The sequence below is a fragment of the Phyllobates terribilis genome, unplaced genomic scaffold (genome assembly GCF_046119375.1).
Source record: "Phyllobates terribilis strain yellow unplaced genomic scaffold, ASM4611937v1 Scaffold_8__6_contigs__length_399053987, whole genome shotgun sequence".
In the NCBI taxonomy this organism is placed as follows: Eukaryota; Metazoa; Chordata; class Amphibia; order Anura; family Dendrobatidae; genus Phyllobates; species Phyllobates terribilis.
This window is the reverse complement of record NW_027362768.1, coordinates 334,915,563-334,941,299: the sequence shown is the minus strand read 5'-3', so window position 1 is coordinate 334,941,299 and position 25,737 is coordinate 334,915,563. Positions and strand designations below refer to the sequence as shown.

The 25,737-nt window shown below is 44.8% G+C and overlaps 1 protein-coding gene across 2 annotated transcripts in view; it reads right to left on the bottom strand.

Moving 5' to 3' along the window:
• PTPRG (protein tyrosine phosphatase receptor type G) overlaps positions 1–25,737 on the bottom strand; it is a 595,254-nt gene that overhangs the window by 31,766 nt on the left and 537,751 nt on the right. For both annotated transcript variants that reach the window (XM_073644646.1, XM_073644647.1), the window contains 6 exons: positions 25,349–25,521; positions 22,892–23,027; positions 18,269–18,415; positions 11,376–11,469; positions 9,656–9,732; positions 2,259–2,387 (listed from right to left, as the gene is read on the bottom strand). In XM_073644646.1, coding sequence (XP_073500747.1) covers positions 2,259–2,387; positions 9,656–9,732; positions 11,376–11,469; positions 18,269–18,415; positions 22,892–23,027; positions 25,349–25,521 — 756 coding nt within the window. The remainder of the gene's footprint in view (positions 1–2,258; positions 2,388–9,655; positions 9,733–11,375; positions 11,470–18,268; positions 18,416–22,891; positions 23,028–25,348; positions 25,522–25,737) is intronic.

Below are 25,737 nucleotides of genomic sequence, written 5' to 3'. Positions count from 1 at the left end.
GGGGGTGTGATGAAGGAATAGCATTTGTATGGCCAGCTTTAGAGACTACGGCCAGCCAAATTCATAAGTTCACCATGGTCTACACGTCACCAAAAATAATCGCTACAACAAAGTAGCACAAAAACAATCTCACTTTGTGTTTGACTTTTTTTTGTCCAAAAACCATCCCTTTCATAGGGGGAGGGTGAATAATAGAAAAACTACTATACCAAATCCATATCTAAAGTCTGCGTCCTCCGATAGCTTCTGTCTTGGATTCGGTTTCATTAATAAATGGCAGGACACAGACAAGCTGCGCAGCGTGGATAAGACCAGTATAAACTGCACTGCAGCCACCCCCACTGCTCTTATAACCTGCATCATTTTCAATTGTAACACAATTATTGACTCTCAAGATGCCTGATGTGTGAAGACTGATGGTTTTTTATTTATTTTTTTTCTAAATGCTTTCTGCAAGCTGACAGCCAAATTCCCAGCTTGTCCTAATAATGACAGCCTCTGCCACATAAATTACCGGGAGTCTATTTATTGCAGCGCTAACTTAATGTTGCTGTAATTTACTGTAGTAAATTGTGTCTACCTGTCGTATTAGTAAATTTGCATTGGATGAGGACAAAGGAAATCTCATTTGGAACAATTAAAGATAAATAAGCGGATGCGGTCCGTCCTTAAAACCTGCCCATCAACTGCCTCTCGGCAACGCGGGAACAGCTACTATGTACACAGAGGTTAATCATTACAGCGATATATGGTCTCTGCTCAGCCACTTCAAATAGAAGCCATTCTTACTATACAACAACTGGCGAGGAAATATAATTATAAGGAGCCAAAAGGATCGGAATAATTAAGTTTCCAGCAATATTTGTATACAGTCATGTCAAAGTCCTGACTGGTTACGTGAAAGAGATCAGAAAATTAATGTGAAATTCAATGTCCATCACAATATGAAATAAAACATTATGGGGCAGGTAAATTAGGGCTGGCATTTCATACACCAGTCATATATAAAAAAAAAAAATATTGAATTAAATTGCACCAAATGTACTGATGCATTTTGGGCTGTCCTAAAATAAGAAAATGAAATCAATTATTGGTTGTAGCAGGTCCAGATTTGAACCAATTTTTTTTTTAATAAACCTATCAACAGATTAAGTGTCCAATGTTGGCTCTTAATGTATTCCTGCTGTTCCCCCGAGTATTCCATTTTTTTTTTAAATGCAACATATGGTCTCAGAGATATGGGACTTTTTATTTAGTGCAAGTTTTTATGGTCCTTACAAAGGAGGCATGGCTCATCAGATCCTCTGGGGCGGGTCTTTAACCTGCCCTGTGAGCAATGTCCCCTCGATAAAGCCCATATCTCATGAACCATATAGTGTATCGAAAAAAAACCAACTGATTTCTCAGGGTAACAGCAAAAGCAACATAGGAGCAAACAGAGGCCACTTTTGACCTGATGACAGGTACTCTTTAAAAGTTATAGGCCGATCCTACTTTGCTCTCCCGACCGGCAAACCAAACCAACTTTTTCAACACTTGGGGAGTGTGGTGTAAAAAGCAAACATTTTTTTGCCTAATTTTCATTATTTTACAACTTGAGCTATAGAGTCAGAATGGACCATATAATATTCCCACTGAGTGCAAAAAAGTATGTATTAATCTGAGCTTAGTAATGGCCATTCAGGCACTGAAACACTGCCCCATGCACTTGAATGAGGCAAGGCATATGAACAGGAAAAGTACTGTGCAGAGAAAATGTCAAAAGGGCCTTGTTCCCTTGGTTCTCACAGTCATTGTGGGTTCTTGCTTCAGACCTCTAATAATTAGCAGGTGACAGCACACCTTAGCGATCAATTGCAACTCCTTTAAAGGTTTAAGCCATTAAAAAGAGTTCAGACAGATCAAATAGCTGTCAGAAATATGGACCTCTAAAAATGCATGGAGACTCATGGACAAGGCCATGACTAAGGGTGTACCCACCGAAACGTGTAGTTTACTGCTGCCGACTAACACCTATATGGTATATTTTTTTTATCTGATTAAAGTTTCGGATTTTTAAGGAGCCTCCTTTCCAGAGCTCAATTTAACCCCTTTAGAGGCCCTGATAAGTATTTTAGAATATAGTTCACGCAGAGAACTACATGGTCCACTATTTCTAGTACTGGCCTGAAACACCTTTTACGTTAATTGTATTAATGTCACTTGTGAACAGAAAATGATACAAAACATAGATCAGCATGCCGATAGTGTGTCCTTACCAGACTCTGGCTGTCCGGTAACATGACGATGATCTGAGCATTATGATCCCATATCATCCTCCAGAAATCTTTAGTCGTATGTGGCATGGGGTGCTGGGTGATGATGAACTCATTGCTTCGTAAGTAGCCCTGGAAGTGAACAGCAAATTATTAAAACAATATAATTGTGATTTTATTAGTAACAAGTGCTATAGACATTTATGATGATATTTGGCTCCAAAAAGGTGTGATTCCCAAAATGTGTCCATTTTTCAAGTAAATCCCAAGTTAATGAGTCCGTTTCTCTTTCCCCCCAATAAATGCTCCTTTGGTACAGCCGTAAAAAGACCATGGCTCTCTGGAGGCCTGTGCAAATCATAGTCAGCCTATGGTTTTAAATGGGAAATGTGTAATACTTTATTTCTCCTGTGGTGGCGCTAAACAATGTCAGGTTCCAACATAGGTTAAATGTGTTCACTGGGGTTCTTGTCAACAAGATACATGTGAAGCCTTTTCATTATGGACCTGATTTCTAGCAAAAGTTTTGACAACGGTCATGAACTACTTAAATACCTGTTAAACTGGAAGGTGATGGTTCTCAAAGCCCCTTAAACTCACCTGCTCAGGTTGTATTACCTTTAGCTGCTTCACCAAGGGGAAGGGAGGAGAGCCAGGCGGAGGTGACCGAGCGGACCGGGAGGACCAGTAGGAGGCGACCGGAGGGACGAGCGCAAGAGAGCGCTGTGGCAGCGTGCAGTGCCGGCCAGCGGAGGGTGCCAGGTGGTGGTGACCAGGAGGTGATCAGGAGGACCGGTAAGAGGCGACCGGAGGGACAAGCGCGCTGTGATAGCGTGCAGCATCCCTAGAGGAGGTGAGTGAGGGGCAGGAGGCCGCGATAAGCGGCCCTACTGAACCCAAGTGTGTACTGTACTGTATTGTATTTGTATCTGTATTGTAATTGTATTGTATTCCCTAGTCCATATTTAATTGATTACACCCCCGTCCATATTTAATTGATCACCCCCGTCCATATTTAAATTGATTCCCCTGAACACCCCCGTCCATATTTAACCGATCCCTCTGACCACATTAAATTGACCCCCCCGTCCTCATTTAATTGATCCCCGACCACCCCCCGTCCATATTAAAGTGATCCCCCTGACCACATTTAAATGATTGACCCCCCCAGCCCATAATTGATTGATCCCCCTTGTCCTATTTAATAGATTCCCCTTGTCCACTTTTACTCATCCCCAGTCCCTATCTATTTGCCTTATCCCCCACCATATTTAATTAACCCCTGTCCATAATTAATTGATTGATTCCCCAGACCACAATTAATTATTTCCCCAGTCCATATTTATTGATATTATTGATACTTATTGATCCCCAGTCCTTAGTTAATTGACCCACCGTCCATACCTATTTATTTGCTTTACCCCCCATCCTATTTAATTAAACCCCCTGTCCATAATTAATTGATTGAATCCCTAGTCCACAATTAATTATTTCCCCAGTCCATACTTATTGATCCCAGTCCATAGTTAATTGACACACCGTCCACACTTAATTAATCCACCTGACCCACTCAGCTGATCCCCCGTCCATACTTAATTGATACTTAATTGATCCCCCGTCCATACTTAACTGATCCCGCGCCGATATCTAATCGATACACTTGCACATCCCTAATTGATCCCCGTCCATACACCTATATATAAATAATTGTGTTTTGTACTTGTACATATATACTGACTGTATCCCCATATTTAGAATGACGTCCATGTTGGCCGGAGCCGTGCAGTGTACATCTTGCGCAATGTATGCATTCCCTGAGCTACCGCTCAGGGATCCATACTGCTGCGAGAGATGTGAGCATATCGTGCACTTGGAAGCCCAAATCCTGGATCTAAGTGCTCAGATAGCGGTACTGAGGAGCATCGACAACATGGAACGGAGTTTGCTGCTCACCGAGCAGACACTCAATGGGTCAACACTGGGGGTGGAGCTTAGTGGGGAAGCGCAGGCTGAACAGGCAGGGAGCTGGGTAACAGTTAGAAGGGATAGAGGGAAGAAGTATAGGAAGGCTGGTTCAGAACCGGCATTATTGGAGCACGACAGATCCTCTGACCGCCGGGGGAGTGTATGCTCCAGTAATGAGGGGGAGGGGGGAAGTGTAGGGCAGGCTAGACAGGTCCTGGTAGTGGGTGACTATTATTAGGGGGACAGACAGGGCAATCTGTCACAAAGACCGGGATCGCCGAACGGTGTGCTGCCTCCCTGGCGCTCGAGTCCGGCACATCGCGGATCGGGTTGACAGGTTACTGGGTGGGGCTGGCGAAGACCCAGCGGTCATGGTCCACATTGGCACCAATGACAAAGTGAGTGGTAGATGGAGGGTCCTTAAAAATGATTTCAGGGATCTAGGTAGGAAGCTTAGGGCAAGGACCTCCAAGGTAGTTTTCTCAGAAATACTACCAATCCCGCGAGCCACACAGGAGCGCCAACGGGAGGTTAGGGAGGTGAATAAGTGGCTAAAGAGTTGGTGCAAGGCAGAAGGGTTTGGGTTCATGGAGAACTGGGCCGACTTCGCTGTCGGCTACAAGCTCTACCGTAGGGACGGGCTGCACCTCAATGGGGAGGGTGCAGCGGTGCTGGGGAAGATGGCTAATAGGTTGGAGGAGTTTTTAAACTAGAGACGGGGGGGGGAAACCAAGGAAATAGGTGGGATGTGAGGCAAGCAAGGGGGAAGGGGAGAAGTGAATATAATGAGGGTGGAGAGGGGGGTGGGGATAGTACAGTTAGATCGTTAGAGAAGAATAGGATGCTAAATAACCCCAAAGTTTTATCTTGCATGCTGACCAACGCAAGAAGCCTGACCAATAAGGCGGATGAGCTGCGGGCGCTTATATCGGAGGAGAGGTATGACATCGTAGGTATAACAGAGACTTGGCTAGACGATAGCTACGACTGGGCGGTAAATTTAACAGATTATAGTTTATTTAGAAGGGATCGGAAACAGGGGAAGGGCGGAGGAGTCTGCTTATATGTAAAGTCACGTCTAAAGCCCAGACTAAGGGAAGATATAGGAGAGGGAGAAGAGGGGGTCGAGTCCATGTGGGTAGAGATAGAGGGGGCAAAAAATAATAATAAAATATTACTGGGGGTCTGCTATAAGCCACCCAATATAACAGAGGAGAATGAGAAACTGCTATTAGGACAAATAGACAAAGTAGCAAAACATAATGAGGTGATTGTAATGGGGGACTTCAACTACCCGGATATTGACTGGGAAACAGAAACCTGTAGATCGCAGAAAGGAAAAAGGTTCTTGACAAATATCAAGGATAATTATCTCTCCCAACTAGTGCAGGAACCAACGAGAGGGAAGGCAGTGTTGGACTTAATATTGACTAATAGGCCTGATGGAATAACTGAGGTACAGATAGGGGGGCACCTAGGTAATAGCGATCATAATATTATCAATTTCAAAATGCCCTTCAGTAGGGTTATCAATAAGGGAACAACTAAAACATTAAACTTTAGGAGGGCGAAGTTTGATCAGCTGAAAGAAAACCTTCAACTTATAGACTGGGACAAAGTTCTTAATCAAGGAAATACGAATAGTAAATGGGAAACCTTCAAAAGAATTCTGAATACTCAGTGCGAGAGATATATACCGTATGGGAATAAAAGGGCCAGAAATAAGAGGAAACCAATATGGTTGAATAAGAACGTAAAAGGGGCGTTAAATAGCAAAAAAGAGGCATTCAAGAGATTAAAACAGGAAAACAGCAAGGAGGCACTAATGTGTTACAAGGAAAAAACGAGAACCTGTAAAAAACAAATAAAAATAGCAAAGGAGGAAACAGAGAGACGTATTGCTAGGGAAAGTAGATCAAATCCCAAACTGTTCTTTACGTATATAAATAGTAAAAGGATTAAATCGGATAATATTGGACCGATAAAAAGTGAGGAAGGCAAAATCATAGAGAAAGATGAGGATAAAGCTAATCTATTAAATAAATTTTTTTCGTCAACTTTCACAAAGGAAAAAGAACTAACAGGCGAAATGAGAAGTGACAAACTTAATCCTCCACTAAGTATGACAAATCTAACCCAAGCTGGGGTACAGAAACGCCTCAGTAAGATTAAAATAAACAAATCACCAGGACCTGATGGCATACACCCACGGGTACTAAGGGAACTAAGTAATGTGATAGACAGACCGTTATATCTTATATTTAAGGACTCTGTTGAGACTGGGTCTGTACCACTTGATTGGCGACAGGCGAATGTAGTGCCAATATTCAAAAAGGGAGCAAAAAGTAACACCGGAAACTATCGGCCGGTGAGTCTGACGTCCGTTGTGGGCAAAATTTTTGAAGGCTTTATTAATGAGGCAATCATGGAGCATCTTGACGCTAATAATCTATTAACCCCGAACCAAAATGGATTCATGAGGAATCGCTCCTGCCAAACAAACCTGATTGACTTCTACGAGGAGGTTAGCTCTCGAGTAGATCAGGGGGAACCAGTGGATGTCGTGTATCTCGACTTCTCAAAAGCGTTCGATAGCGTGCCACATAATAGGTTGGTATACAAAATGAGAATGATGGGGCTGGGGGAAAATGTCTGCAAGTGGGTAGCTAACTGGCTAAAGGATAGAAGGCAGAGGGTGGTTATAAATGGAATATACTCAGATTGGGTAAGCGTCACTAGTGGGGTACCACAGGGGTCTGTACTAGGCACAATGTTATTTAATATCTTTATTAACGACATAGTCAACGGGATAAATAGTAAAATATCAATATTTGCAGATGACACAAAGTTATGTAAAACAATTAATACAAAAGAGGATAGTGAAGACCTACAGAGGGATTTGGATAAGCTGGGTAGGTGGAGCATTAAATGGCAAATGAGGTTTAACGAGGAGAAATGTAAGGTCATACATATGGGAAGGAAAAATGGAAGTCACCAGTACTCACTGAATGGGAAATCATTGGGGAATTCAGAGATGGAGAAGGACTTGGGCATCTTGATTGATAGCAAACTAAATTGGAGTGCCCAAAGTCAGGCCGCTGCTGTAAGGGCAAACAGGGTAATGGGATGTATCAGAAGAGGTATAGCTGCAAAGGATGAGAACATTGTTCTTCCACTGTACAAAGCACTGGTCAGACCACACTTGGAATACTGTGCTCAGTTATGGGCCCCAATATATAGAAAGGATATAAATGAGCTTGAAAAGGTACAAAGGAGGGCAACAAAATTAATAAGGGGAATGGAGGGACTGCAATACCCAGAGAGGTTGGCAAAACTAGGACTATTCAGCCTGGAAAAGAGAAGGTTGAGGGGGGACATAATAAATGTGTACAAATATGTTAGGGGACAGTATAGAGACCTTGCCCGGGATTTGTTCAAAAGGAGGGATATTACGGTAACAAGAGGGCATTCACTAAGACTGGAAGAGAAAAGGTTTCAGCACCAGCATAGGAAGGGGTTCTTTACGGTAAGAGCAGTGAGAATATGGAATTCACTGAGTGAGGAGACGGTAATGTCGGATTCACTAAACCAGTTCAAGCGGGGACTGGATGCTTTTCTAGATACCAGGCAGATTTCTGCATATACTTAAAAATAGAATAAAATAGTAGGTTGATACAGGGATTTATTCTGACTGCTGGTTTCAGAGTCGGGAGGGAATTTTTCCTCAGGTGAAGATTGGCTAAATCATTTGGGGTTTTTGCCCTCCTCTGGATCAACTTTAGCAATTACAGAACTAACAGGTCGAACTTGATGGACGCAAGTCTTTATTCGGCTTTACGAACTATGTAACTATGTAACCAACTAAGAAACCCCTGTTAACTGACCTGGCATATTCATAAACCTCTAGCCACGGGCTCCTTTTAGCCTTAAACGCGAGAGTTCTCCTACCCACCACAACCCAACTGAGTCCACCTAGAGGTCCCAAACCATCCAATCCATCACAAAAAAACAACTTCAAGGACCCCCCCCCCCACACTATCCATTACTGTGACAAAATTAACTTAACTCCCCAAGCTGGTCAAACCCAACCCATTTCATTAACCAGATAGAGGTCTTTACTTAAACAAACCACCTAGAACTTCAATCCTCCCCCACCAATGTACAGGAAGATTACTCCTCTAAGGCTTACATAAAATGTCTGCCACTTTATCAATTGTCCCACCTTACATTTTGCTTCCCCTGGCCTCTCTGCAGGCTTGGCACCCCACTCCCTCCCACATACGAACATATTCTGCAATTCCAACCCACTTCATTCCCACCCAAACTCTGCCACGTCAGCCTACCTCCTAGGCTTTAGGCCCAAAGTCCAGCCTCTCTTAACATGCTGCAACTCACATCACAACCATTGTGGTAGCACACAGGCACAAACAGCATAAACATGTCCTGCCAGAGTATCACAAAAATCTTTTTTTATTTTAAATGCTGGTAATCTCATGCCACTCATGGTAAGACAAGAGATCCTTCTAACAAAAGGGTTTTGTCTATTGATGAGTGAAAGTGCTCTTTCCTCGAGTTTTCCGAGGGTGCTCGGGTATGCATAGAGTATCGTGGGTGCTCTATTGACATGTTCGAGTTCCCGTGGCCTGTTTGTGTCAGGCAATCCCCGCATGTATTGTGGCTCCATAACAGCTGCGAAACACGGGGCCGCGGAGACTCGAACATGTCACTCAAGCACCTGCGATACTCTGTGCATTCCTGAGCACCCTTGGCAAACTCTAGTAACGAGCACTTGCACTCATCACCTTGAAATTTCACCGTCATACTACCAAGACAGCGTGAACTGATCCGTAATTAGTCAAATTATTAAGAATCTGAAATTGTTAGGATTAAATTTGCACGAATCCAGCAAAATAGAGGCCAGCTGGCTGAAAATTTCCTGGACTTTTCAGAGTGCTTGGAAAAGTTAAAAATAAGACGACATACTCGCCTCTACGAGGCCCTGAACTACCTCCTTAAGCCACCTTCGCATCTACCTGGTCCTGGTCATCAACGTGGGTCTTTGGTTCTTCTGGGGCACAGGACCAAGCAAGAAATCATGTGGGAGGTGATGCACGTCATTGACAAGCGTCGCCCCGACGTGACCTTCAACAATGTAAGAATGGAAACCCTTGCGGAGGACCAGGCAGCAGATGCAGTGGCATGTGAAGGACAGGTGAGTATGTAAATTTATTTATTTATTTTTTTTTAAAACTCTCCCTCCCGATAATTTATCAAGTAGTGTGGTCTATAAAGACTATAATAAACCTAATTTTATGGCAACTGGGGCACAAATCGAATTTGTTTGTCAATTCAAGTGAATCTGTTCGAACAAATTCCGGAAGATATGCTCATCTGTAATTATTACCAGTCAATCATTTAAAAAATAAATTCCGTACCATGATATAAGAAGCGTTTATATAATCCGTCCCCTTCATTCCCGGCAATGGTGCTAGGCCCACTCTTGCACGTTCAGCTGCAGAAAAATGAAAAAATTACCAGTTAGACTCATAAACCCCGCACAAAACTATTACAGCAGGACTGAAGCAGGTATTGAATGTAGCGCTATGTTCAATATCTATAGCCTCTTGCAATAAGGTCTTATTTTCTGTATTATACTGGTAGGATTACTGGACTCCTAAGAAATTGGTCCGAGCATGTGTACAAGACTGGAAAATTAGATTGTGAGCCCCCTGGGAACAGGAGGGCGACATTACAAAATATATTCTTCGTATTACGCTATGGAGTATTTGGCGATATATAGGTAACGGATAAAATATTCTGTAAATATTCTCCTTAGAAGTTGCAAAAAAAAAAAAAAAAAAAAAACAAGCTCTAACTTTAATTTCCCCCAAGTCACGGCGTCTTGCTTATCTCAATGTTCCTTCAGAAATTCTGTCTGGCTTTTGTAATAACATGGTATACATAACTCAATATACTGTACCCAAAAGCAAAGAGATATTTGATTTCACAGAACAGAGAAAAACGTTATTTTTACAGTGTTTTTAATATATCCAGTGATGACATTGGAAGTCCTTTATAAGAGAACTTTCTAAAAGGGGAATGATCAATATAAGAAAAAAAAAGTACCTTGCACCCCACCCAAAAAAATAATTTTAAAAGTTTGTCTATGATTAGAAAAAAAAAGCATTTTTTTCTCCATAGGTTGTGTATGATAAACAATAGCATTGAATTGAGATAACTGCAATACCAGACACAGCCCATGGACAAGAGTGGTGCTGTTTCTGAGAGGGGTGGGGTGGGAATTCCATTATTATCCTTGAAAATTAGTTGATCAAGGTTTCAATATTGAAGTTGCCTTTAATATTGTGAGTCCCAATATGGGAAACGTATCTCATCATGAAGGTAGTGAAAAGTGGCAAGCAGCATATTTCCATGGGCGATAAATGATCGTTGGGGGTCCGACCACTATGACCCCTAGGATCATTTCCATGGGCGATAAATGATCGTTGGGGGTCCGACCACTATGACCCCTAGGATCATGAAAACTAGGGCTTGAAGTCCCCTGTGCAAATGGTGCAATAATGAGTATGTAAGACCTCTGCTACATTCACTGTCTATAGGAGGGGTGGTTGCACGTGCCCACTACTGCCCCCCGCATTTTCAGGATTATTGGGAGTCTCCGGGTCAGGATCAATCATTTATCATCTATTGTGTGAATAGGTAATAAAGGTTGCTTATTAAACAATCCCTTTCATTTCAATGTGTAGAAGCAGTGTTATATTTAAAGGTATAGTCTAGTTCATGAATCTCATCTATTAGGTAGAAGGTGGCTACAAAGAGCATCTCTTTTTCTGGAGGACCCAGCACATCCATGCATTACATCAACAGTCAATTGATTTGAATGTAAATTGTGCAATACTTTATTTTCCCTGCGGGGGCACTGCAGGGAGACTGAATACTTGATATTCGGTTCCTTCCATGGTTTATAGCTGGGGTCCTAGACATCTAAACCCCTGTCATTGGTTTATGGTAGGTCAAATTAGTGACTGTTCAATGGTAAAGAAGAAAAACATTTAGTCCTACATCCACAATCTTCATGTCTACTATATAAAGAAATGACACTAAAAGCCGAACCAATCACCACTCTATTCGTACATGGCACAACCGACGAATTTCTGTTCTTCTCTTTGTTACAGTCTTTCTGGGCGCTGAAGCATTCAATGTATTTTGCATTACACTGCGTGACAAGCTGAAAGACAAGGGAAAAATATGTCAAAATTAGACAAATAATTTTCAGCATTCAAAATGTAATATAAAGGGAGTCTGAAGGTTGTCATACACTTAAAGGATTATTCCCAACGCTGAGAAGGTGAAAACATTCTGATTAAGCAAGACCCCTACCAATCCTGAAAACGAGGGTGGAAGAAGCAAAAGTCATCTATGTGAATGGAGCAGTAGTGAGCATGTGCAACCAGCAGTCATGTAGAACAGTGGTCGCACATGCTCACTAATGCTCAATTTACACAGGGGACTTTGAGACCTAATTTTCATGATCAAAGGGGTTCACTGTGGTCAGAACCCCAGAACTCCGCATCGCTTACACAGGGACTTTGATCGCCCCCATTCTGGTGACCAGTGGGGTTACCATTGGCAGGACCCCCAGTAGATATTTATCAAGGTATATCGGGAAATACAAGCCACAAGAGTCAATTATCTAGATGTTTAAGTGCCTCATTAATATGGAGCAGTGGTCGCTCATGCTCACCTTCCTTCCATTCATCATCTATGAGTGGAGGAGATCAGAGTACAATAATTTACTTTCTCCAGCAGAGTCATAAGTAATAAAGTAGTGCGATACTGTCAAAGAGTGGCCACTAGAGATCATGCGAAATGATTCGCAGGACTCAGTCCAGAAGCCGCTGCATGGGAGCAACAGTGGCTCTTCTTTTGACTAACCAGTGTTGTGATGCCATGTGATGTCACGCCAGGCCAGCTAATCAAAAGAAGAAATGTGTATGTGTGTATGTTATCTGGGCTCCCATCTGGCAGCCACAGATTAGTGATGTGGCCGCTGAATTAGGTTCTGAGAATCGTTTCGCACCATCTCTAGGGCCTGAAGCTCCATTCCGATAGGATACTTCAAGACCCCATTTCTGGAGATCGGATCCACATCGACCCTGTGAATAGGTGATAACGTTCACTGTTGGGAATAACTTTTTAAGTTAGATCATACATGTCAAACTCTGGCCCGTGGGCCAAATCTGGCCTGCAGGGTGGTTTTGTTTTGCCTGCGACAGCAGAACCACCACCCCTATGTGGGGCCATTATACTGTACTAGCTATTGAACCCGTTCTACGCCCGGGTGGCGAGCATTTTTATTGGTATATGGTCTCCCATGCTGGTATGTGCTGCCCCCATCCTGGTATTTATGTTGCCCCCTCCTGTCCCCACCATCCTATCCTGGTATGCATAGCACCCCTCACCCCCAATCCTAGTATGCGTGGCACCCCTCATCCCCAATCCTGGTATGCATGGTATCCCTCATCCTTGTATGCATGGGCCCCTCACCCACATCCAGTTATGCATGGCACCCCTCACCCCCAATCCTGGTATGCATGGCACTCATCATCCCCAATCCTGGTATGCATGGCACCCCTCACCCCCATCCTGGTATGCATGGCACCCCTCACCCCCATCCTGGTATGCATGGCACTCCTCACCCCTCATCCCCAATCCCGGTATGCATGGCAGCCCTCATCTGTAATCCCGGTATGCATGGCACCCCTCATCCCCAATCCCGGTATGCATGGCACCCCTCATCCACAATCCCGGTATACATGGCAGCCCTCATCTGTAATCCCGGTATGCATGGCACCCCTCATCCCCAATCCCGGTATGCATAGCATCCCTCATCCCCAATCCAGATATGCATGGCACCCCTCATCCCAAATCCTGGTATACATGGTACCCCTCATCCCTATCCTGGTATGTATGGTACCCCTCAGCCTGGAATGCATGGCACCCCATCCCTCATTCTGGTATGCATGGCACCCCGCATTCCTAATCCTGGTATACATGGTACCCCTCATCCCTAATCCTGGTATACATGGTACCCCTCATCCCTATCCTGGTATGTATGGTACCCCTCATCCTGGAATGCATGGCACCCAATCCCTCATCCTTGTATGCATGGCACCCCATCCCTCATCCTGGTATGCATGGTACCCCACATTCCTATCCTGGTATGTATGGTACCCCTCATCCCTATTCTGGTATGCATTGTACCCCTCATCCCTATTCTGGTATGCATTGTACCCCTCATCCCTATTCTGGTATGCATGGTCCCCTCATCCTCCAATAATGGTATGCGTGGTACCCCTCATCCCCCAATCCTGGTATGCATGATCCCCTCACTCCCCCAATCCTGGTATGCATGGTCCCCTCACCCCCCCAATCCTGGTATGCATGGTCCCCTCATCCCCCCAATCCTGGTATGCATGGTCCCCTCACCCCCCCACTCCAGGTATGCGTGGTCCCCTCACCCCCCCACTCCAGATATGCGTGGTCCCCTCACCCCCCCCACTCCTGGTATGCGTGGTCCCCTCACCCCCCCCACTCCTGGTATGCGTGGTCCCCTCACCACCCCCCCAATCCTGGTATGCATGGTCCCCTCACCCCCCCAATCCTGGTATGCATGGTCCCCTCATCCCCCCAATCCTGGTATGCATGGTCCCCTCACCCCCCCAATCCTGGTATGCATGGTCCCCTCACCCCCCCAATCCTGGTATGCATGGTCCCCTCATCCCCCCACTCCAGGTATGCATGGTCCCCTCACCCCCCCACTCCAGGTATGCATGGTCCCCTCACCCCCCCAATCCTGATAAGCGTGGTCCCCTCACCCCCCCAATCCTGGTATGCGTGGTCCCCTCATCCCCTCAATCCTGTTATGCGTCGTCCCCTCAACCCCCCAATCCTGGTACGCGTGGTCCCCTCACCCCCCCAATCCTGGTACGCGTGGTCCACTCACCCCCCCAATCCTGGTATGCGTTGTCCCCTCACCCCCCCCAATCCTGATAAGCATGGTCCCTTCACCCCCCCAATCCTGGTATGCGTGGTCCCCCTCATCCCTCAATTCTGGTATGCATGGTCCCCTCACTCCCCAATCCTGTTATGTGTGCCCCCCCCCCTCATCCCTTTCACGCTGTACACACATACAAAAAAATAAACAGTTATACTCACCTTTCTTCTCTGTGCTCCAGCGCTTCTGTGTCCAGTTCTGCCAGAGGCCGGGTAAGGAGTGCGGCACCGGAGCACCGCGCTGTCCAGTGCCATTTTGCTGAAGACACACTGCAAATGTGTCTTCAGTAAAATGGCACCGAATAGCGCTATGCGCATGCGCCGACCCGACGCCTCACTCCTGCCCTGGTCTCCGGCGAAGAGAGAGGCGCCGCAGCAACGCTCCTCCCGGTCAGGTAAGTATCTAAGTATGGCGCCGGAGATCGCGGTATGCGTTCAGTGTCTACGCATACTGTGATCTCCGGCGCCATACACTCCTCTTACCTGTAACGCATGGATGCCTTCTTCTGTCTGGAGCCAGACTGCGCGTCGCGCATGCGCAGTCTATAAAGGCTTCAGACAGAACAGCCGATTATAATATAGATGGAGGACTATGTGTGGGGCCCATTATTCTGTACGGAGGACTATGTGGGGCCCATTATTCTGTACTGGAGGACTATGTGGGGTCCATTATTCTGTACTGGAGGACTATGTGGGGCCCATATTATTCTGTACGGAGGACTATGTGGGCCCATTATTCTATACTAGATGGTGGCCCGATTCTAACGCATCGGGTATTCTAGAATATGTATGCGGCCGAGCGGGCGCGACTAATCAGCGAAGCAGTGTTTAAATGGGTTGTGCACTACTTTAAATTAACCCCCCAATTTATCCCCCCGGGGCCCCTAATGAATTTTGTAATTACGTCATGTTGTCAATACTGCTTGTGACAACATCGCTGACCACGAACAGCAAGCACGTAATTTCCCCGGCTGCAGCGGGCTCTTGCTTCCGCTTACATCACGACTATTTGCGGCTGCAGCCAGGGGTCTCCTGTTCAGCGTACCACAATGAATGACGGGCTGTGGGCGGGGTTATCCCCCATCGTGTCACACCCAGCATCCACCGCGCGCTCTGTCAATGAATGCGCGTGCGGTGGATGCTGGGTGTGACGGGATGGGGGATAACCCCACCCACAGCCCATCACTCACCGTGGAACGCGAAACAGGAGACCCCTTGGCTGCAGCCGCAAATAGTCGTGACATAAGCGGAAGCAAGAGCCAGCTGCAGCCGGGGGTCACATGCTGCCTGTGCGCGGTGACCCGAGTATAAGCCGAGACCCCAAATTTTACAACAAAAAACTGGGAAAATTTATTGACTTGAGAATAAGCCGCTGATCTCCCGACGGCAAGTGTGAAGGGAGGACCGGGGAGCGAGGCCGCCGGTCGGGGTACTTCTGCTGAGAGCAGCCGGGAGATGACCGGCTAGCACCGGTCATCTCCCGGCTGCGTCGCCGCAGATCTCCCGATGGTGGCCTGCGTGTTTCAAATCCGGCGCCAAATCGCGGCTGGGCTGAGCCAGTCGCTGATTGGTCACGGCCAGCTGGCCGCGACCAATCAGAGAAGCAGTGTTTTAAATTTCGCGCCAATATCGCTGACTATGGAGGACTATGTGGGGCCCATTATTCTGTACGGAGGACTATGTGGGGCCCATTATTCTGTACGGAGCACTATGTGGGGCCCATTATTCTGTACGGAGGACTATGTGGGGCCCATTATTCTGTACGGAGGACTATGTGGGGCCCATTATTCTATATGTAGCCCATTATTCTGTATGGAGGACTATGTGCGGCCCATTATTCTGTATGGAGGACTATGTATGGCCCATTATTCTATATGGAGCCCATTATTCTGTATGGAGGACTATGTGGGGCCCATTATTCTGTATGGAGGACTATGTGGGGCCCATTATTCTGTATGTAAGATTTTGTGGGGCCCATTATTCTGTATGTAGGACTATGTGGGGCCCATTATTCTGTACGGAGGACTATGTGGGGCCCATTATTCTGTACGGAGGACTATGTGGGGCCCATTATTCCGTACGGAGGACTATGTGGGGCCCATATTATTCTGTACGGAGGACTATGTGGGGCCCATATTATTCTGTACGGAGGACTATGTGGGGCCCATATTATTCTGTACGGAGGACTATGTGGGGCCCATATTATTCTGTATGGAGGACTATGTATGGCCCATTATTCTATATGGAGCCCATTATTCTGTATGGAGGACTATGTGGGGCCCATTATTCTGCATGGAGGACTATGTAGGGCCCATTATACTGTATACTAGATGGCCCGCGACTTTGTCCAAGTTTTTTATTTTGGCCCTCTGTGTGTTTGAGTTTGATCATCTAACTCGGGAATGTCAAACTCATGTTTGGCTAAAACCGATTCCGCCAATAAACCCCCCCTATAAGCATGCATGCCTGGCGGAGAGTCCCCGACTTCTGCCATCAGAGGACCCCCATACATATTAGATACTAATGAAGGGAAATAAACGCTCGAAGTGACCTTGTAACAATTGAAGGGTCATGGATTTACAGGTCTGAAGTCCTGACCGGATGGGCCACCAATTCTTTACTTTTTGGGCATGGCCTATAAAATTGGGTATTGTGAGGAGCTGCCCACTTACTAAAGACTATGATACTTTTCCAGCAATGAACCACCATTTTTGTCAATATTATTATTGTGTTTTATTAGTGATTTACTTGTTATGTTTTATATAGTTCTGCTAACTTGTCAGTATGTGCACTAGATTTACTTGTAAAATGTCCAGCATTCCACTAATCTGTATCTCAGGATATCTGTATCTCGGGAGTACCTAACCATTGCTCCAAAAAGCCAATAATCTCATTATGTCTGTGTAGATTGTAGACACAGTGGAGCAGTCGCCACAGGGGGTCTTACATGCAGTCTCAGATGAAGGCTTCTAGAATATTCTTCATTGTTTTTAGCTAACAGTAAATGCTTAAGGGGGAGGGTGATCACTTCTGACCTGGGAGGGGACTGATCCCAGTGAAAGAAAGGAGAGTCATGTTTTAGGAAGAGTTGGGTGGAAGGATTGAAGGAAGAGGATGGAGACCGTGGACTTGGAAGGATGGGTGGATAAACATGTTACCATTATGGATTATGTCGGTTGGATTTAAACTTTCTTAAAAGAACTGTTGCTACTGGATAGAGATCATGGACTGTGGCTACAGACTGGCTGGAGATACGAAATCTGTGGGCCAACCAAAAGTTGGGAGACAGTGAGTATGGCCTTATACAAAGCCAGTGGAACTTCTGAACCCAGATTGGGAACTTAAGGACTGAGAGAACTGTATTTTGGCCATTTACCTTGAATTGCTTTATTACCATGGCTGTGATCAATAAAATATTGCTGCATCGTTAACCTGCCTAGGTGATTACTTACAACCTACAACCTCAGATCTTTACAGGTATGGCTACCGGTTTATGGTTCTGGAACTGAGCCTGGAATGGTTCGCTACTATGTGAACTAGATGTGCAAGTTGGAGTCTGATAACTCCGAGTCTCAGTGCCACCATGAATACTGGGACCCAGAGACAGGAGGAGTTGCAGAGGAGCCCGCACATCTGCATAATAGTATAAAGAGAAGCCAGATGCCTCTTAAACATCCTGAAGACGAGACGTCAAGCCGTGAAATTTCATCTACAGGGACACAAGCATTTTCTCGTTGCGCGGCTCAATTTAATATTTGATGAGTACAACAAATCTGTGCGCCGAGTGTCGACAGACGGTCTAAAGACATCTGCGCGGATAAAGCAGGGAGGAAATGGAATCGTGGGGTTAATGTTATCATAAGTCGGCACTGTGTCTTTAACTTGGCGAATATCAATCATTCTATTTCGCAGCGAGGAAGCGCTTTTCCCTGTGTTTTTTTTTCTCTGGGCTCCTGTGATATTATCATTACCCTGAATTGCTTCTCCAGCCTCGTCTTGCCTCCCGCTGTCGGTGTCAGGATGGTGTTCACGTAACTGTGCAGCTGGTTAGAACATACTTCCGTCTCTTTTCCCAAAATAGCCTCTAAGAGGGCATCATGTATAAAGATATACTGTTCCTGAAAGGAGGAGTAAAACATTGCAAAAGTCAATAGTCACAGAAATCAACAAGCTGGAAACGGCAAATGTCAAATAAAGGGAATTAAAAAAAAATGTCTGATGAAATGTGGCCATACCAAGTGTTGCAGCTCGAGCATACAGAACTTAGTGGAGCCGAGCTGCAATACCGTATGCAACCTATGGCCAGATGTGGCACTGTATTTTGGAAGAGAGCAGCCATGTTTCTCTAATCTTGTACAACCCATTTAAATAGAATCTGTCACCAGGTTTTTGCCACCTAATCCAAGAGCAGTATAATGTAGGGGCAGAGACCCTGATTCCAGTGATGTGTCACTTACTGGGCAGCTTGCTTTAGTTTGGATAGTTTTATCAGTAGGAAATTATCACTAATAAACGAGCAAACCTGCTGCCAGATATTCCAGCCACGCCCCCACCACTGATTGGTAGCTTTCTGGCTATGCACAGTGTGCACAGAAAGTTGCTAATCAGTGGTGTGGGCGGGGTTATACAGAGCTCAGCAGTTAGAATATAGGTAGATCTGCAGCAGAGAAAACAGGGATTTTATCAAAACTGCAGTAAGCAGCCCAGTGAGTGACATTTCTGGAATCAGGATCTCTTGCCCCTATATGCTGCTCTCAGAAGGGGTAGCAAAAACCTGGTTACAGATTTCCCTTTAACCCCTTCAAGGTCACACCCCATGCGGGCTCCGGTGATGAGCCCGCATGTTAACATGTTCAGTGCCGCTGTCAATCTCTGACAGTGGCATTTAACATGCACGCACCGAAAGCACGTCACTAATCCCGCCAATCGGCGCCCATGTCACACGACCACAGGTCGCCGATGCGCTGGCATTACAACCCGGGGTCTGCACAATCCTTCAGTTGTCATTGCCGGGATGCTACGAGCGAAGCCCAGCAGTCGACGGTCATAGCAAGTGAGAACTTTAGCCACACACAGGCGATCAGACGATGGCAGCTTCAAGTCTCTCATGGAGACTATTGAAGCCAGTGAAAAGTTAAAAAAAAGTTCAAATCACCCCCCTATTGTCCCATTCAAAATAAAACAAAAAAAAAAATCAAATATACACATATTTGGTATCGCTGTGCTCTGAAAATGCAATGTGTGAACATAGCCGTACACTACATTTTCCCTGCAGCAGCCAAAACTTCCATGGCTTAACAGTTGATTGCTCGAAGTTTCAGTAGCTTGCCGGTAGCTAGTTGAAGGATTTGTATTACCAGAAAATTACCTATTGTTTAAATCACGTTTTCGTGTTCTATGTATTTGTTAAAAAATGTTATTTGTATATAAAAAAAACAACAAAGATCTTGTAATTTCCACATTGGCCACTGGAGTGATTTTAGACTCAATTACAGTGCAGTCACATAACCATATAAACCGGACCAAGATCAATCCGCAATGCACGGACTGGCCGGCGGGTCATATAGCTGTCATGCTCGGGTCAAGAGAGCCGCTGGCCAATCTGTGCATTGCAATCCGATCTCTGTCCGTTTTATACGGTCGTGTGACTGCCGCCTTTCTGTTGTTTACAGAAGTCTCATTATCATCACAGACAGGATCAAGGCTCTCGTACACATTAAATGGCTGTCAGACGTCTCTCCAGTACACAGGAGCGCAAGTTTGGCTGAGCGCTCCTGTGTTCTCTATGAGAAAGTGCCGGCAGCTTATTTCCGGGAGCACAAAGCCATGAGAATCTGAAATCGGACATGACCTATCAGCATCTCCCGTGACAATCAGTTGGCCCGTGCCCGCCACTCATATTAAAGTGTCGGCCAAACCCGTCAATATCGGCGGGTATAGCTGACATTAGTCTAATGTGTATGGGGAAAGGAGAGTGCTTTACAATGACATAACGCTATACAAAGCTGATACACTATTCACAGTAGGTGATGTCCCAGCCCACCATTTGTTCATAATGACTTTTGCTATAATAAACAGATAGAGTCCGTTCATTGCTGCTAATGTACAAGTGCATCTTTTAAAAGTCTAGAATAGCGCCAGTAGAAGAAAATAATCTCTCTCTCTAGCTCGCTCGCTCTCTCTAGCTCGCTCACTCTCTCTAGCTCGCTCTCTCTAGCTTGCTCTCTCTAGCTTGCTCTCGCTCTCTCTCTCTAGCTCGCTCTCTCTCTCTAGCTCGCTCTCTCTCTCTAGCTCGCTCTCTCTCTCTAGCTCGCTCTCTCTCTCTCTCTCTAGCTCTCTCTCTCTCTCTAGCTCGCTCTCTCTCTCTCTCTCTAGCTCGCTCTCTCTCTAGTTCTGTATATGTGTGTATATGTGTGTATATATATATATATATATATATATATATATATATATATATACACACATACATACACAGTACAGACCAAAAGTTTGGACACACCTTCTCATTTAAAGAAATTTCTGTATTTTCATGACTATGAAAATTGTACATTCACACTGAAGGCATCAAAACTATGAATTAACACATGTGGAACTATATACTTAACAAAAAAGTGTGAAATACCTGAAAATATGTCTTATATTCTAGGTTCTTCAAAGTAGCCACCTTTTGCTTTGATGACTGCTTTGTACACTCTTGGCATTCTCTTGATGAGTTTCAAGTGGCAGTCACCAGAAATGGTCTTCCAACGATCTTGAAGGAGTTCCCAGAGATGCTTAGCACTTGTTGGCCCTTTTGCCTTCACTCTGCGGTCCAGCTCACCCCAAACCATCTCGATTGGGTTCAGGTCTGGTGACTGTGGAGGCCAGGTCATCTGGCGTAGCACACCATCACTCTCCTCCTTGGTCAAATAGCCCTTACACAGCCTGGAGGTGTGTTTGAGGTCATTGTCCTGTTGAAAAATAAATGATGGTCCAACTAAACGCAAACCGGATGGAATAGCATGCCGCTGCAAGATGCTGTGGTAGCCATGCTGGTTCAGTATGCCTCCAATTTTGAATAAATCCCCAACAGTGTCACCAGCAAAGCACCCCCACACCATCACACCTCCTCCTCCATGCTTCACGGTGGGAACCAGGCATGTAGAGTTCATCCGTTGGAACCAAAGATCTTAAATTTGGAATCATCAGAACAAAGCACAGATTTCCACTTGTCTAATGTCCATTAATTGTGTTCTTTAGCCCAAACAAGTCTCTTCTGCTTGTTGCCTGTCCTTAGCAGTGGTTTCCTAGCAGCTGTTTTACCATGAAGGCCTGCTGCACAAAGTCTCCTCTTAACAGTTGTTGAAGAGATGTGTCTGCTGCTAGAACTGTGTGTGGCATTGACTTGGTCTCTAATCTGAGCTGCTGTTAACCTGCGATTTCTGAGGCTGGTGACTCGGATAAACTTATCCTCAGAAGCAGAGGTGACTCTTGGTCTTCCTTTCCTGGAGCGGTCCTCATGTGAGCCAGTTTCTTTGTAGTGCTTGATGGTTTTTGCAACTGCACTTGGGGACACTTTCAAAGTTTTCCCAATTTTTCACACTGTCTGACCTTCATTTCTTAAAGTAATGATGGCCATTCATTTTTCTTTACTTAGCTGCTTTTTTCTTGCCATAATACAAATTCTAACAGTCTATTCAGTAGGACTATCAGCTGTGTATCCACCAGACTTCTGCACAACACAACTGATGGTCCCAACCCCATTTATAAGGCAAGAAATCCCACCTATTAAATCTGACAGGGCACACCTGTGAAGTGAAAACCATTTCTGGTGACTACCTCTTGAAGCTCATCAAGAGAATGCCAAGAGTGTGCAAAGCAGTCATCAAAGCAAAAGGTAGCTACTTTGAAGAACCTAGAATATAAGACATATTTTCAGTTGTTTCACACTTTTTTGTTAAGTATATAATTCCACATGTGTTAATTCATAGTTTTGATGCCTTCAGTGTGAATGTACAATTTTCATAGTCATGAAAATACAGAAAAATCTTTAAATGAGAAGGTGTGTCCAAACTTTTGGTCTGTACTGTATATATATATATATATATATATATATATATATATATATATATATTTTTTTTTACATAAATAAAGATTACCAAAATATTAAATCAAGTTTTTATAATTGTTCCTTGATGACACATTTCCTTTAGTAAGGATGTGTCGTGGCGAGGCATGTCCCCAGCAGAGGATCATATTCGGTCAGGCTGGACTGTTATTGGCCCATGATCGATGGAGGAAGGTGACCACAAAGTACCCTTGATAGTACCACCACTGATTCACGTGAAATTTCCCAAACAGCAGCTTTTCTAGATAAGGAATATGCTTCATGAGAAACATAAAAGCTGTATATATTCTGAAGACGGATCCTGCCTCCCACATGACAGCCTTGCTTTTATCCCCGGGAGTATACAACCCTCCCCCCGTTTTATATTCCAGCGCTGCAAACACTTTACTGTCATCTTCAAACAAAAACTCACGACCACATTAGCTTTTCATCTCAGCCAGCGCCTTGTTTTACACAATTAACAGAGAAGAATCCGTGAATGTTTTACCTCCGTCTGGACGAGGTAGTTTCGCTGCGTTCTGATGTGTTTCAGAAAGCCAAGAACGTTGACGGTGCTCTTGTCTTTTATCTGCTGCAGCATGCTGTCAATCACAATGTACGTTCCCGTCCTGCCCACTCCGGCACTACAGGAGGTAAAACAATGGCAGATACAAAGGGGGCATCATTAGGAGTTACACAAGTGCTCACCGAAGGACTATTCAGGACGCCGACTTTACACTTGGTCATTAAGGAACGTGTCGATTCGCACTCAAGACTGTAATTTACCAAAAGCTGAAAACATTTTCTTACACAGATGAAGATAAACGGAAGGAAACAAACATCTGGGTATGTGAGGAAATCATAACCCCTTAACATTGAGGGGGGGGGGGGGGGGGGGGGGAGATGCTGGTTCTCTGTAAAAAATATCTACCACCAGTCTGGGGCTGCCCGAAAAGAGTGGGCAGCCTCAGACTTGTGATTTTCCTAAATAATGTCTATTAAAGGGGATCAGTCATCAGGTTTTTGCTATGTAATTTGAGAGCAGCATGATGTAGGGGCAAAGACCCCGATTCTAGCGATGTATCACTTACTGGGCTGCTTGCTGTAGTTTTGAAAAATTCCCATTTTTCTCTGCTGCAGATCTAGCAGTGCTCTGAATGAGGAGCTCTGAATAACCCCGCCCACACCACTGATTGGCTGCTTTTTGTCAGTGTACACAGAAAGCAGCCAATCAGTGGTCGAGGCGTGGTTGGACCCGTAGGCACGAGACACCTAGTCCTCTAGCTATAATAATTTCCTGACACTGATTTTATTGAAACGACAATACACAGCCTAGTAAGTGATATGTCATTGGAATCAGCGTCTCTGACTCTACATCATGCCGCTCTCAGATTAAATTGCAAAAACCTGCTGAGATTCCAGTGAACAAAAGTGCTAACAAGGGTCCCTTGTGTCCCCCCTAAAGTATTCGACTATTAAAAGTTAGGTCTAAACTTCTCATGTTGTGGGATCTGGGCATAGAGTGCAACGTGCCACAACCCTTCTCAGGTGTTATCATGAGATCTCGCTTTTTGCCTAGTGTTGCCACGAACTTTACTAAGTAGTTGCCGAATGGTAACGACATTAGAACGGCTCCCATATGGCAACAGTTTGCACTAACCCAGCAGTGCTGCGTTCTTTACCAAAGAATAAAATCTGGCTCTATCACAGTGAAAAATAGGTTGATCTTGATGAACTTAAAGGGGTATTCCCATCTCCAAGATCCTATCCCAATATGTAGTAGGTGTAATAATAATAATATTAGCAAATATCTCCAATTAGATATGTGGTATAGTTTTTCTGATTCGCTATGTCTCTTTCCTCATGTGCAGGCATTGCAGGACCTTAGGCATCCATGGTTACGGCCACTGATAAAGTGACAGTTAGCTAGCTGCTAGTGGTCGTAACCGTGGATACCTAAGGTCTTGCAATGCCCTGCACATGAGGAAAGAGACATAGCAAATCAGAAAAACCTTACCACATTTCTAAGTGGAGGTATTTGCTATTATTACGCCTACTACATATTGGGATAGGATCTTGGAGATGGGAATACCCCTTTAAGTCTACCTTCAACCTTAAAAACTATGAAGCTATGAGGACGGCCACGGAAGGTTGTGAGATTCTGCTCTACAAGCCGATGCCGGGATTCTACAACCAGGAAGTTTGGACCTGACTTACTAGAAAGTCGGGTACTTTAGGGGGACGTTAGGGACCCTTGTGACCAATTTTGTTAAATGTGTGTTATTTAGAAAAGTCACCAATCTTGGGTTGCCCACTATTTTCTTAAACAAAAAGACTTGAGATGGGTCCTCTTTCAGGAGACCAAATGAGTCAATGCTCCATTGGAAAAACGTGCAAATTTGCCATCTCCTGGAAGGAAAAAAAACTAGATCGTGCTACCTAAATTCATTGTTCAACCCCTACATGATCGGGAATATTAGCTAAACGAGGAGCCCATTTGCAGATAGATATTTTTAGGTTATTGCCCAGGCTTTGGCTGGATGAATGAGATGCAAAAAAAAATGAAGTTTTGGGAAGGGGGCTAGCTCTTCTTAAAAGATGCCAGCCAAGTATGGAGTCTCAATTGTAATGCTCCATGCAAATTAGTTCTCTCTTGGAAGGAAAAAAAACCCTATTAGGTTAATGTCAATTAGTGGATATACAGTAGCAATGTCCATCGCTTGCTGCACTGACCCGGAAACAGCTGTCTGCAGATGGGCATTTGGCTCGACTAATTAAGGCTTGTTAAATGGTCATTGACTTAGGGAGTGGCTACTTCCACCATCTGTAACATCCCATAGCAAACCTGAAAATAAGTTCTCACCTAAAAGTTGTAAAAATAGTGAAGAGCTAATTGATAGTCGAAAAGCATAACACCAGATTTGATTGAAGCATCGATGACCAAATCTGCTACAGTTGGACTTACCTGCAGTGGACCACCACAGGTCCCATATCTGGCTGTAGAACAGCCGATGATCTCCGCACAAAGGTGAGGACAGGCAGGGCATACTCTGGGACACCCATATCTGGCCATTGTGTGTAATGATACTGAATGACTGTTCTCTCATTGTGACGACCTTTGGGGTTCCCCTTTTGACCCTAAAAAAGCAAACACACACTAACTAAGTATGTTACTAAAAACAATGTGTCTCCAGGAAGGACCAATAGAGTTATTAAAAATAGTTGAATCATTGTCTAACTAGCTAGGACAGAGGTGTAGCTCTAGAGGGTGGGAAGGTAGCTTTGGGGGTCCTAAATAGTGCCTTTGCCACCTAAGAAAACACAAGAATTATACAACCCAGGACCTACAAGTTA